The sequence below is a fragment of the Acanthopagrus latus genome, chromosome 16, assembly GCF_904848185.1.
Source record: "Acanthopagrus latus isolate v.2019 chromosome 16, fAcaLat1.1, whole genome shotgun sequence".
Taxonomy (NCBI): domain Eukaryota; kingdom Metazoa; phylum Chordata; class Actinopteri; order Spariformes; family Sparidae; genus Acanthopagrus; species Acanthopagrus latus.
In genome coordinates this window covers 12,948,549-12,963,522 of record NC_051054.1, presented here as the reverse complement: position 1 = coordinate 12,963,522, position 14,974 = coordinate 12,948,549, and the positions used below count along the sequence as shown (strand labels likewise).

General features: G+C 42.7%; 1 protein-coding gene across 1 annotated transcript; it reads right to left on the bottom strand.

The window, feature by feature from the left end:
• Positions 1-468: 468 nt before the first annotated feature.
• On the bottom strand, positions 469-3,233 carry six6a (SIX homeobox 6a). The gene is made up of 2 exons (XM_037125115.1): positions 2,204-3,233; positions 469-1,161 (listed from the first exon to the last, which is right to left on the bottom strand). Exons 1-2 carry the CDS (start codon positions 2,773-2,775, stop codon positions 996-998), a joined length of 738 nt encoding a protein of 245 aa, XP_036981010.1. The 5' UTR covers positions 2,776-3,233; the 3' UTR covers positions 469-995.
• Between the last annotated feature and the right edge of the window lie 11,741 nt (positions 3,234-14,974).

Sequence of the window (14,974 nt, the reverse complement as noted above, 5' to 3'; positions counted from 1 at the left end):
CTGCTGTGTTTTGATCTCTATGATCTCTCTCGCAGATCATCCGGGTTAGCGAGCCGGCCTCTCTGTGACCTCTCGCTGTCACCCTGCATTACAGGACGCAAAGCACGTTAGCCAATTAGGCCTCGCTCGAAAACGTGTCAGGAGGAAAAAAGGCGTTATAATCACGAAAAGTTCTCTCCTCGCGAAATAAAAAAAAAAAAAAAAGAAAAAATAATCTAGATCTGATGTCAGATTGTTAATATTTAAAAAAAGCATTCATCACAGCAATCCACCCCCCAAATAAGACTAAACTTATACTCTCTTGATCAACAATTATTTTATTAAGTTATCTTTATTGTTTTTTTTTTCTTTTCTTTTACTGAAACACATTTTCACTAAAGCGCGCATGCTCAACAGGTTCACCTGTTTACAAGGTAAGTATTAAAAACACCAAGCAAATGAATATGAAATTCGAAGAGACAGAGCAGATCGTTGTTTGTTTTTTTTAAATAGGCAAATAAACATTATTTATAAAACTTTGAAAGTAAAGTAAAAATATCACAGTTCTTTTTTTCAACATGAAATACCCACAGAGAACAGCAGGTTAGGCGCTCGGATGCCTTCATCGCCCCCCATTTTTTTTTATTTTTTTTTATTTGAATGATTCTTCTTGGTTTTTTCCTTGTTTTTTTGTCTTTTTTACTTTTCATCTCGGGGGCGTTGGTTTATTAGTCCGTCAAACATGTTTCGTCCATATTAAGTTCAGTTATCCACACGTGGGTAAAAACGCAAACAAACAAAAAAGAAAAAAAAAGTAGGCCTAAAAGGAGAAGGACGGGCAGTCCGCCGCAGATCACAGATCCCCTCATCTCATGTTTTGGCACCCGCCAGAGATCAGTTCGTGTGTGTGTGTGTATGTGTGTGTTTATAACTCAACGCAGGCACTATGACTTGTTTTATTAGATTGTCTTTCAGTCGGATCCCCCTGTTTAAATTCGTCACCCTCGATCTGCCCGTCAGATGTCACATTCACTGTCGCTGGAGGTGATGGAGATGGCCGAGGCGGCTGCTTTGCTGGAAAGACTGGCCTCCGGACTGGACGAGTTCCCCAGGCGGTCCACGGTGCCGTCCTCGTCCGCCAGGGAGCGAACCGAGCCGCCGGACAGGACCTGCTGCTGGAGCCTGGGCAGAAGACACGGGGAGACGGGGACGACATGGCATGAAAGACGGCTACTGCGCAGGACGTTCATTATCCCAAAATATTACCCTTCCTTACCATGACAACAATTTGGAGAAATATCAACGAGGAAAATTATATTTTTTTCCAGGAATGTTCCTGAACCGAGGATGATTTTTATTTTTCATTTGCTTTTGTCGAAAGAAATCCCGAGTAAAACAAATGATATTCGAGTAGCTCGATACATGTATATTTGTTTGTTTCCAAGTTCACATCAAAACACAAAATATAAAATCAAATAAGGTAAAAACTGGCATTTAAGCGTGTTCATGCTTCACAAATACCCCTTATCAAACAACCAGCACTACTAAGGTGGATTTTTATCGGACATTTACAATAAAGCAATAAGATAATTTCAGGGGAGAGCTCACTAATTACTGTCTAGTTCATGCTACCCATTATTAACACGTCCTGGTAAATTATGGGCTGTTTTATTTGTATTAAACACGACCAAAACAGCAGTGACCTCGACCCACACACTAATAACGGGCCAGATATATAATAACAGATATAATTGGAAATTGTAGTATATTATCAACATTTAATATATTTGATTTTTAACATTACAGACGCAGTGGGCATTAAATAATGTGAAAATGTGGTTTACTCTTAAGGTTAGGCTAAATGTTGTCATTTGTCCAGAGCTTTATTTTCACATTAATACAAAAAATAAAGGGAAAATTATAGCATGTCTCTGTTATTTTATTTCCTCCATTTTCTGCATCCCAACCCACAAAGACACCGGGGAGCAGCATTTATTACAATAGAAAAGATTTTAGGATTATCTCATTCTGAATCTAATATCCAGTGAAATCATGTCAGAACTGAACCTCCACCCAGCCCGGGTTACGGCCTGTTTTGCTATTAAACGGAGTGATTATTAGACAGCATCGCGCTGGCAGCTTTTCCTCGTTACTACGAGCTGCTGAAGTGTTTGTGTTGCGGCTATCATGACCAGAAAGCATCCGAGAGAAGCGTGTCGCTCACCTGTTCTTCGCAGCCGCTGCTCTGTCTCTTTGTCTGCGGTTTTTGAACCAGTTTCCTACTTGTGTGGGTGTAAGTCCTGTAGCCTGTGCAAGCTCCCTCTTTTTACTGGGATTCGGGTAGGGATCCTGCAAATACCATTCTCGTAACAAGTGCCGGGTTCTCTCCTTGAAGCAGTGGGTTTTCTGCTCTCCATCCCAGATGGTTCTGGGTAGGGGGAACTTCTTCCGCACCCTGTATTTGTCCACCGGCCCCAGCGGGCGTCCCCGCAGCTTCTCAGCCTCCTGGTAGTGCGCTTCGAGCCACAGCGCCTGCAGCTTCGTGTGCGACTCTTTGGTGAACTTGTGGTTCTCCAGGATGTGGTAAAGTTCGCGGAAATTGCCGGTGTGGAAGGCGACGACGGCCCGGGCCCGCAGCACCGACTCGTTCTTGTTGAGGACCTCGCAGGCCGCTGGCGCGACGGGCAGCGACCAGAGGAAGCGGCCGAGGCGCTCGACGTCCCCGCTCTCCTCCAGAGTCTCGCAGACCCCGGCGACCTGCTGGGGGCTGAAATTCAAGATGGGCAGCTGAAACATGGAGGCTTCTCCTGTGTTTCCCTCTCCCCCTCCTTTCTCCTCTCTCCCTCTCTCTCTCCTCCGCGTCGAATCCTCCGCGTCTTCTTTCCGCGCGCCAAGGCAGTCCGAGGCACCCGAAAAACGAGGCAATCCCAAAGTTACCGCACCAATCGCCTGACCAGCCGTGAAAAACGCAAACACCAAACACCGCGGAGGAGGAACGATGCTGCGTGGGGGGCCGGCTACCGCATCCTCGGGCTTGGCAAACTTGGCAGGCAAAAGGGCTGAAGGTGGAAGAAAAATTAAAGCCGGAGCCGCGATGTATTTTTCAAGGTAGGCTGCGATTGGAAGTACGAAAGAATTAAAGCCGGAGCCGAGATGTATTTTTTTTAAAGGGGGAGAAAAAGACAGTCAAGCCCCCTCCGATGATTTCCTATTGGACTTGGCAGATTGGCTGCCCGGTTGCCATGGATGCACGTCAATCACTGTCAAGATCGGCCAATCAGGCGGAAAGGAGAGCGCAGCACCTCCCTTTTCAAAAATAATATAAACATTTTGACCTTTTTGCTTCGCGTCTTCAAACGTTTCCCTGCCCCGCCGTGCTTTCCAAACACCCTGCGCCTTTGTGCGGCGCACGCTGCTAAAGAAAGACTCTTCAGTCTATATAGTGAAGTGCCACAGCAGCCAAACACGCTCAGCTCAGTCTCCCCTCAGAGCTCTTGAAACGGGCTTTACACAGCAAAATGACACCCTACCCTGTCCCGCCCTGAGGGGAAATCAGGAAATATTATAAGAACATTTACACAACATCATATTGAGAATCACACCGTGACGTAGGGCCTGGTGAATGTGTTTTTATCCACAGTGACCTCACTTATGGCAGGAATTTTAATCCGTAATCTTATTATATTCCATAAACACAGATGTGTCTATCAAATGTAATGTGTTCCTTCATTTTTCAAGAAAATAAAATATGAGCTTGTTCAACATCTTACGGTTAATAATATTCCAGCAGTGAATTGTAGGAAACACTAAAAAGAAAAAAAAAAAAAAAAGGGTCAATGTGGCCTTTATTTCAACAGGGACTGTGAATTTTGCAGCCAACTCAGTCTCGCAACCTTGAACAGAGTTACTCGAGGCTCCCCGTATTTTTCAACCTCACAAAAGTGATAATTTATTAAACATAATAAATCATATCAGAGCCTAGGTTATGGCGATGCATGCTCTTTTTATGTGTGACACGAATAAATGCTCTTTTCGAAAACAAAGGCTAATTGATTGCTGTTATATTGGCAGTTGTGTAGACTACGTGCGTGCGTGTGTGTGTGTGTGTGTGTGTGTGTGGAGGCTGGCAGCCCAGTGCAGTAGCTTTATATATCTGCCTCTTTTTTTCCCCTCCATTTTATTTACAGTATGGCTGCATTAGTCCCGACAGCCTCAGCGCGGGGAGGCTGCCTGCAGACTGTGATGGCTGTAAAAACATAGCAGGAAAGAAAAACGTTGGGCTATATTTGTGTACAGAGGACTATCATGGCCCTGCCAGGCTACTCGGCTTTAGTATCAGACACACTCCGTTTTGTGCACGGGCTGATTTAGTAAATAAGAGGGCGGATAGATAGCGCAGATGGTTTGAAGTGTCGGGTCAGATTATTACATGGCTGGATACAGTAGTAAAGTTCATTCTGACGGAAAAGCCTGATATTATTTTCACAGATACACCCCACCACACACACACACACACACACACACACACACACACACACACACACACACACACACACACACACACACACAGACACCCGCCACCCCTCCTCCCTCTCTCTCTCTCTCTCTCTCTGCTCTGTCTATCTGTCTCCACCCATGCGCACGCGCACACACACACGCGCCGCACACTCGAGCCGAATCCCCCTTCGGGCTCTTCTTGCATGAATTACAGACTCTTGATGCGGGGTTATGAAATGCCTTCTGCAGAGGAAGCTGCTCATTCTCTTGCCGGTTTACTGGAGAGCGCACCATCTTTAAAGATTAGCAAAGAGAGAATTATTTTATTTTTTCAGAAAATCTTAATAATAAAGAATGTGCATGTGATGTCGTTCATGCCATGTTCATCTGTTTGTTAGAAACAGGCCAGAGAAATAACCAAGTGAAACTGCAGATTGAACAGATGAACAATTCAGTCCATTCACCCAGATTATTACACCACCCGGTAAATATTGGTAAATAAAGGATAAGACCTCCACCAGATGCAGCAGCGGAAGTAAACTGCGAGGGCGGCTGACAAGGTGGTGCTCTGAAATATTTAGCCTCCTGTAAATATTTCATCCCTGCAGGCTGCTCGCCCCCAACCTAAATTTACAAGGAGTGCCATGCTTTTTCCATGAGGCGCGCATCAATAAAACATAGTCGAGTTTTGGATCTCTTAAACGGAAGGCTGGAAATAACAATTGTAGACGATGCTTTGTAAGCAACACGTCTAGGTTATAGGCACCGCTAAAACATTCATAGGATGTAGGGGAGAAAAAAAAAAGAAAAAGAAGAAGGTCTGGAGATATTTTTTTCCCACTCATAGTGAATTCGTGTTTTTGGTATCACTGCGCCAATAAAGCGGTGGAGATCTTATTTTTCCAACTCACTGACATATTTTAATTCACAGATATTCTACGTTTAGTGTCTGTACATTTTAACCTTTCATATGGACTGATGAATATTATATGCCATCTTGTAAATATAGGCCTACTCCGAGTCCGCCGCAGTGGCGTAAGCTCCGCTGTATCCAACCGAGCCCAGGCCTATGTCACTGTGTGAGGAGATAGTAGGCCTCCTGACACCAATATCTCCGCACATTCAGCACAGCAACACAACGGATCTCATTCAAACACGTCTGTTTGTTTCTTCTTTTGTCTGTTTGTTTGTTTCATGGATCCCCCAGCAGCCAACTCCCACCCCCCTTCAGACAAAACAGAATTTGACGCTGGTGAAGGTTTCTAAATCAAACCTGTTGATTTTCTTTTCTAAACGGCTGTTGTCTTGTTTATTTATTTGTATGTGTTTTTTTTTTCATTTCCAGATTCCCTAATTTATGTTGACAATAAATGAAAGCATGTTGATAATAAAAAAATTACACTCTGGAGGGCTGTGTATGGAGATCAGGAGAGGAAGGAGTCCAAGGCAAAGTAGAGAGGGTGGACAAAATAACGGGAACACCAGCCAGCACAATCAACCAAGCACTATATCTCTGTTAAGGTTTAAACAAAACTAGCCCAAAACAACCAGTTTATTGCACTCAATTGCATTTAAGTCTACATTAGAACCCTACCAATACATCATTTTGTTAACATGGCCTTCTTTACAAAATAAATCATGATGAAGAAAAAGATGCTTGGGATCATTTATAATTATTTAATTCCCAGTAATATTACCGTGTCGGAGCCCTGGTGTCATTTCAAACAATAAAGGTTGCTGTTAAACTGTAAAACATCCTGCCTTGTATATCATATTGTTGTATATTGGTTGATGTAGCGATAACCTCATTTTTTTGCTCTCCAATATAATCATCAGCTCCAAGATTAGTATTAATCTCTGCCAGGCTCTAGTCTCTATTGCAGATGTTTCTGTTATTTTGTGTGGATATGTCAGATCGGAGAATAATAATTTTTTTAATCTAATAATTCATAAGCATAATGTTACCTACAAAAGTCTTTAGTGTTTTGAAAAGTGGACATTTCATATGTCAAACATTATTGCACTATGACTGAAAGCAGCTCATAAATGGACCTGTAGTAAGAGAGAATGTTTGATGAGTTGCTGTTTCAATGATGAAGTATCAACTTTAAACCTCAAAAATATTAATTAGCTTTCAAATTGGAGTGAAATAGTGTTACATTCCTTTTTATCAACCACACCTAGGTTATTTTACTGCAACTGTAATACTATGAGTATAGCCCGAGCACGCTCACTCATTTCATGGACACAACCTACAGCTTACGAAGCTGCTGCTACGCAGGTCCTTCACCGCACTGAACAGTTTGAGAAGATTATTGCCAAACGACGAGACGCTTGATACACATTCAGTGATCACAAGGACGATAAAGTGGTGAGGGGACAGATATAGCAAAGAGGTGAGGTGCACCCTGCTGCAGTCCACTGTTCAGTTTCCTTCATATCTACAATAAGAGAAGATTTACTTTGCGTAATCATTAGCATGCAGCTGGGTCGTAGCTTGCCCTGGGCAGAGGGAGGGAAGGAGTGGGGAATAGTTACATGTGAACAGGCTGGAAATGACCCAGATTCCCTGGGATCACTGGAGCAGACGAGACGCTACAAGAGCCTGTCACCAACAGCCATCCTGCCACTATCCCGTACAGACCCACAGCACCTTTCTCTCTCCATCTGCCGCCCTCCTGCTCCTCCTCATACTCATCAGCCGACAGAGATGCAAACATGCACACAGGCACGCCTAGAGTGCTCACACCAAAACTCCACTGGTAAATGTCAATCTGAATCTGAAACTATCAATAGACAACAACCTGTTTAAAGCACTTTAACAGCGCCAAGAGAATCTATGCAGTCATGTAAAGCAGTGCCACACGACGCTAATGTGTGCTGTTAGTCGCCTGGGGCAGGCAGGCAAAGCTGGAGGATGCAACTACGACTGTGTTTGTTCACAGGCTGCCTGCATGACTTCTGTGTTTTTGTTGACTTCTCCCTGCATGACAGACTGTTTTAACTTAGAGTCAGCTGTCCCAGCAGCAGGATTAACTTTCCAATTAAGATATCATGTCAGCAACACTCCCCGTAACCCCTGGATTACCCGGATGTATTTAAAGGCCAAGCTCATGCAGTGGGACTTAAAGAGAAGTCACTTCACTCATACGTTGCCTCGTGGCCCCTCTGTGACATGAGGGTTATGCCAAAGCTCTCTGAGAGTTGTGTTTTCAGACCCATTTGCCCTTGGGGCAGCACTAGCTCTCGACGCTGCGTTTAATCTGCGGATTTGTGGTAACAGAGAAGACTTCTTATCCACTGACCCATTGGCCCCCAGTGTACGTAATCCATAGCCGTTCAGTCACACAACCCTGCTGACATGGATAGAGGCGAGCCAATACACTACAGTGGGGGGGGGCGCGCACACACACACACACACACACACATGGCCAGCCCTGCCCTGACACACATACTCCTCCCCCCAAGCTTTTGTTTCACACAGCATATACTACTCTGCTATTGTTATTATAACCAGTGCACGTGATATTTGACCTTATGTCCACTAAGCCAATTCACTAGCATGGTAAGGAGAATATAGTAGAATATACAAGTCTTACTATACCGAGACTGACAGCAGCAATGAATATGTGTGTCCAGGAGATCTCAGTGCTGCTATAAAGAGAGTCATTTTACGAACCAAGCAGTGACTCATGTAGTGAGGCCATACACAAGTGGGATTGCTATTACATCTTGGTCAGAGATTTTCTGTCGTGCAAATCTCTGCAGTGCACATACATTACGACAGGCTTTGTCAATCATCCGTAGGCTGTGAACGTGATTTCAATGAATCTTGCTATTGTCAGGTGGCATAAAAGTGAGAACTCATATGGAAGGAATGAAACTGTGAAAACTACGCTTGGCTGTCGCAAAAACACACAATACAGTGAGAGTGAACAGTGAATCCTTGGCAAAAAGCCATTAGGAATACCTTGAAACCAACCCTTTTTTTTCCTCCTCTCCTTTTTGAAAACACATTTACAGAGCATGTTATAGAGTGCATGCAATTATTACATCTATTCCACTCTTGAATGCAGTCAATTCCAAGCCAGATAAAGGGCTAAATGAAACTAGGGAGAGTGCACATTGCACAGCGCCCCGGCTATATATTACCTGTGCTTATGAGTGTTTATGTAAGAGGCGGAGTAAGAGCGATAAGAAATTGCAAATGAACAAATGCATGCATCACATATAGCACTTGCACGACGAAATGATTGTTTGTACGAGACAGCATTTCGCTGTTGGAGCTAAAATGCCAACCTGGTAATTATGAACAGTAAATCCTCTATTCACGCACGGTCACGGAACGCACGCTTGAAACTGAAATTGAACACAGCAGCAAATGATTTTCCACATACAGAATATACATGAAATTGGTATCCAGCGGTGTGCTTGTCTTTTTAGTCGCTGCCTCATTTCCAGTCACCTTGAACCGTGGACCACAAATGGATGGAAACTGTGCAAATCAGTGTATCTTAAAGTATGACACAATGGTCTGGTGTTAAACCCGAATACTGTATGAGAAAATATTTTATATAGTAAATAGTAAAAAAAAAAACCTTTTCACTGACAATCTGTCCAAACAGGTGGGTTGATTGAATGCTTGGTCTTGAAACCTTCCTCTGCAGTCACCCACACACTATCTCTGTCTGCCTTTTTCTATTTTATTCACTGACAAACACACTTAATAATACATGCGTGCATAAGCGCAGGGTGTTTCAAAGGTCCCAATCTTCAAGTCTTTTATGATACCAGTGCATTGAAAGTTGAGAACTGAGTCTGCAACACCATTATTGTGAACACAGAGAACAAATCTCTGTGAATAGCTTCCCAGTTACTCTCTGCCTGTGTGTCACCACAGCAAAGCAGCTTTGTTTTTGTCTTCTGGTGTCTTGACTCTGTTTAAAAAGCCTCCTCGACGTCTCATCTCTTCATTGTTCCTCTCTGGTGGGGACAGTGGTCACCCGTAGAGCATTTCAGGCAGCAGTAAAGCACCCTCTCCGAAAAAATAAATACAAAAAATAATAAAAAGTCCCGTCCATGTCAGAGGATCTTGACGACACCCAAAGGTGACAGGAGTCAAAACTCATCACGGTCAGAAGGTCCTCTGGCGCCAGGAAGCTACATGATGCGTGAGCCAGGGCACAGGTCAGAACGCCGCAGCCATGCTGCCTGGGCCTCACCTCCACTTCACATTGTCTAAGAGCCTCCTCGCCACCACACACACACACACACATACACACACACACAGATGACTGTCAATAAATGTCTCTTCTAGCTACAGACTTTGCTCTTTTGTCTGTACTCTCACAGCTTTTTCAACGGTGACCTTTACACATAGTCTTTTTAGGATGTGTGATTTAATGTGTTGTATGTGAGTACAAAAGATGCTTGTATGAAGAAAAAAACAGCTGCACATACTTCTTTCTTCTACATATATGGCATGCTCGATTAATTTCACACATTTTTTGTACACGTGTTCCCTCCTAATGGCTACCCATGCATGTTCAGGCCAATTGAGATGAGAAAAAAATAAAAACAGAAGCCTGAACTGTGTCCATTAGCTCGCAGGGATGATTCATACCAAGCCCCTCATAGTGCAGTGACTTCACCCTGAGCTCAGAATTACTTTATAGTAAATGGTACACTCATCACTGCATTACACTCTGCTATACTGCAAGGATCAAAAAGACTCCTGTAAGTTCATTAGTTTCCATAAAACACGATGGTTTCCTCGACCAAGTGTTTTATTACTGCCAAATGCAGTTGAGCAGCAATCTGTGAGCTACAGCGCAGCTCAGTGAAAAGAGTCTCCTCGTACAATGCAGCAAAATTACATTCAGTGTCAAATGAAAATTGGGAGGTTTTCATTGGATAAGGTATTGTTTTCTAATCAAGACTCTTGAGCATTTTTAATCCATTATTGCAGATTGAAACAAAAATATGCAATACTAATGAGCCTTATCTGCAAACACAGAGTTCTGTTCAAAGTAGCCTGTTTTAAAATCTGCAATTTTAGTGAAAACTGCTTACAGATTTCACACTAATTTCCCTCTGATCTAAATTCTAATGTCATTATCTGATTGCAAATGGAGCACCAACTCAGACTCTGGGAGTTGTTTCCACAAATGGCTGGGATATCTTGGATTTACAGACTCTTAAAGTCTGTCAGCTGTGCTTTATTGATGGCTTATGTCAAATGCCATTCTGACAGAGCTCATTAGGATGAAGGGAGTCGTCTAGGTAGAGGCAGGAGAAGGCAGAGCTGCCTGATCACTGTGTGCACAAAGCTCACCACTGTACCTAGAGGGTGATGCCTCTGACAGGAGTTAGCTGACAGGGCTATCTGAGTGTGTGTGTGTGTGTGTGTGTGTGTGTGTGTGTGTGTGTGTGTGTGTGTGTGTGCAAGTTGGCGATACACAGAGAGGGGTGAGGGAGGCTGATGGGAGTACAGGGAGAGAAAGTGTATGTGTATGTGTCCATGTCATTGCTTGAGTTACCCGGTGTCACTGAGCAGGTCCCTGCTTGATGCCACGACTTCAAACACAACTGACAGGCTGAGAGTCATCTCGCTTTCGCCACTCACACATACTCAAATATTTATCCATGCGCAGCCCTCTCAGTGTACTGTGTGGCATCAGCAGTCTTGTGCTACAAGGACAAGGCCCTGTGGAGACTTCAGAGACCTTGAGAAAATGAGTCAAATTTTTCCCTCACTGGTCGGCGTGCATTTTTGTCGCACAATAAATGTAACAACCTATTTTTAAAAAGGACACTAAGATGACACAAAGATTGGTGTGTATGCCATATAAGAAAAATACATTTTACACATCTTCATTCAGTAATTACTGATAGCCAGCGGCTGGGGTCTAATACCACACTAAACAGCTGAATCCATATCTGCTATGGCCAGCGGCACTGCTGATGAGCTCAGACTGTTATGTGACATCTTAATATACTGATTAAAAATGCATGTTTCGAGGGTAAGCAGAGGGGTGCTCTGGGTGCTCCTGCCAGGGAAGATTAAATCACTCTACTTAACAGACATGCTGGGGATTCAGGTCAATGTAAATGAGCAAGCTATATGGAAATAAATAGTAGTGGATTTTCTAAAGAGGCCAAAATAATAATATCACAGGAAAGATGAAGATATGATCAATAAAGGTCCTGGCGGTGAGTGAGTAGAGGCCAGCTGTGGAGATGGTGATTTGGCAGTAATAATTCAGAAGCTGAATCCAGGCAAAGCACATTTTGGTGCATTTACCATTTCATTCTCAATCATTCCAAGAAGAAAGATCCATATCGAAATCAGCTATAAAACGGTTGGACTGAGTAATTAAAGGTGGGTATAAATATAAAACAAAATAAAAAACACACCTGTTGTGCAGCTGTTAAAGAATGTGATACCAGTTGTTTGTGTTCTCGTCAGCATTCAGTTTGATTAAAGTCCTGCCAAATAGTTTGGCACGCTGCAGCACATCAGCATTGACAGCAGCAAAAGAGAAGCTGAGCCAGTAAACCTGAGACGGTGTCAATGGAAGCTGTATGGAGCTTGGCCAAGGAGATGTGGCTGATAGTCCAAGCGCCTAAAACGCACACATCCATATAGGCTTTGAGCTGAGCTAATCAGTTGCTGTTGCTCTTTCTTTGCCTGTCTTCTTTGCCACATACACACACAGACAAGTGTATATATATATATATATATATATATATATATATATATATATATATATATATATATATATATATATATATATATATATATATATAAATATAAATCAACAATTGTTATGTTTTATTTAGTTATCTAAATACTGATATGTTAGTAAGTCTCTTAATTTTTTAATAGTATGCATTAATAGTATGCATGCTGGTCTAATTTGTTCATCTGTTCATATTGGACTGAATAAAACAGAATTTAGTAAATGGCTGTGACTGTCGTCCCTTAATGTAAAAATGCAACATGTCTCATAAATCCTTGATGTAATGAAACTGGTCATCTCAATAAACTGATCTGTAAAAAATGAGCCAAAACAGGGACAAAATAGGCCACAAAAATCCTCAAAAGCCCAGATAAATGACTGTTATAATGACTGTACAACTGTAAGTGTAAGTGTTTTCATTACTCATATCAAAAACAACATATCTCATCCTCTCTGGAAACCTCACCCTCTCTTCTTCTGTCTCTTATGGAAGCTCTATCAAAAAGATTTTCTACCATCAAACGTGAGGCCTATATCTTGATCCAGACAATTTGTTGGCCTGCCATATATAAAAGGAAGCTATTGTATAGTGTATCTTCCTTCTTTTTGTATATCAGTGGGTTCCTGACAGTTTTTAGCATCACCATTTACAATCTTCCAAATGCTTTTAGAAACACTGTCTGTCATGGCCTTGTGCTGAATAATACAGCTTTAGAGAGAGCAGGGGAATTTTCCTCAGGGCACAGGTGTGCCCTGATAGTCTCATAAGCCTCTGGCAGCACAAAGAAAGAAAGATGCTTTCTTGGTGAAAAGGAATAGGGAAGCACGAGGTGGAGAAACAGATCAACAATGGGTTTTTCATTTGGGTGTATTTGGTTTTGACCTTCAGACGGAGCTTCAAATAAATGCGACACCGTGGGGGAAATCAAAAATCCTGATGGCCCTGAATCCCTACACGCTACGCTGGCATAGAATGAATACGTGATGTTCAGAGATGAATAGGGGGGAAAAAGTCTATTTCTGAAAGTGCAATACATTTTCAGGCAAACGGAGAGACGAAGTGTGCGGGTAATGCCTCTCCACAATCGGCAGCACCAGCAGCCTCAGTCGATGCTTTTTATTTTGAATACTCTCGATGACAGAAGTGCTGCACACATATATGAAAATCACAAACATTATTCACTTGACTGTGACTCAGTACTAACACCTTTGTCAGGTAAAACCTTATTGTAAACAGACTTGGTTCAATCTTTTGGATTATTTATCTACTAGAAAAGTACCCCACCATTTTTAGACAGTTTATAGTAATAAGGGCTGCAATTTACCATTATTTTCTTTGTTGATTTTTTTTTGTTTTGATTGATCAATTAATTGTTTGGTCTATTAAATGTTAGAAAATGGCGAACAATGTTGATCAATGATGTCCTCAAATGTCTTTTTTCTTGTCCACAGTCCAAAGATATTCTGTTTACTGTCAGTGAGGAGCAAAGAAAGACAGAAAACATTCGTCCCCAAGAAGCTGGAATCAGAGTTTTGTTTTTTTTAGTTACTCAAACAAATTAATCAATTATCAAAATAGTTTTGGATTGATTAATTAATTAGTTGCTACCTGATCTATTCATCTTTGCAGATCGAAGAGAAATGTATGTGGAAAATTAGAGGCAAGAAAAAAAACTCAAAGAAAAAGTTTCCATGTTACTCTTTACTTCCGTCTGCAGATGGTCCCCCTTGAAAGTGGGAGGCTGAGATGCTTGACAGGGGTTGACAAGGTAAGTGGTCAGACTGCTAAGTCAGGCAGTCAGGAGACGGACAACACACTTATGAGGGGAGAGCTGATGGAAGTGTTTGCTCAGGGAAATTCAATGAGTCTGTCAGAAAAATCTTAATATCCCATCTAATATACTGGCTCTAATTATTGACTGAATCTTGACTGGAATGAAGAGGTGAGAATATCTCGGATTACACTTGAAAATATCAGTATTTCAAATGCACAGCAATGCCTGCAGGGAGGAAGGGGCTCAGAGAAATCCTGCCTGTCCTTGTGTGTCACTTAGCAGCCCTAGGAATAGGCTCTTTTTTTTTGTTGCTGATAGCGCAAAATGTCTCCATGAGGCTAATGCTTTATGTCAGATTGTATACTAACTAGCGCATTAGAAAGAGGAAATCCACCTTTACTTTCCCCATCAAAGCATTTTTCTTTTCCCACAACACTTAGCAGCCGTAAGGTTTTTAAGTATCGACGCAGTTGAAAAGCTGATGACTAGGTTCTTAGTAGGTGCCAGAGGTGTGCTGCAGAATCCTCCATGATTCGCCCCCGGTTCTGTCTATTTTCACTTCATTTTATTATCCGCACTTCAGAAACGAGGAGAGCTAGACAAGTGAATTGATGGGAAGGTGGAGCAGGGAGGGGAAGGGAGGTGGAGGTGGAAGGGAAAAAAAAAACAAAATATAAAAAGGAAAACAGACAAGGAGTGCCAAGCTCTGAAAACTGGCATGCTGCAGTTGTATGTCAGTCACCTAGCAACAAGTCCTCCCCATCACTTACCCCCCGCTTCCCCGGCTCCCGCTGCGCTCTCTAATTCAACAAATCTGCTCAGAATGTATGGCTGCTCTTCTAACAAAACGCATTCTGCGCTGGGGGCTAAGGATGTGGGCCTCCGCTGAACACGCCACTCAGCTGCCCATTGACCACCGGGGCCTTTCTCTGCACACACTAAGGAGAGAGGGACAAAGACCCTGAAAGCAGGGGCAGCTCC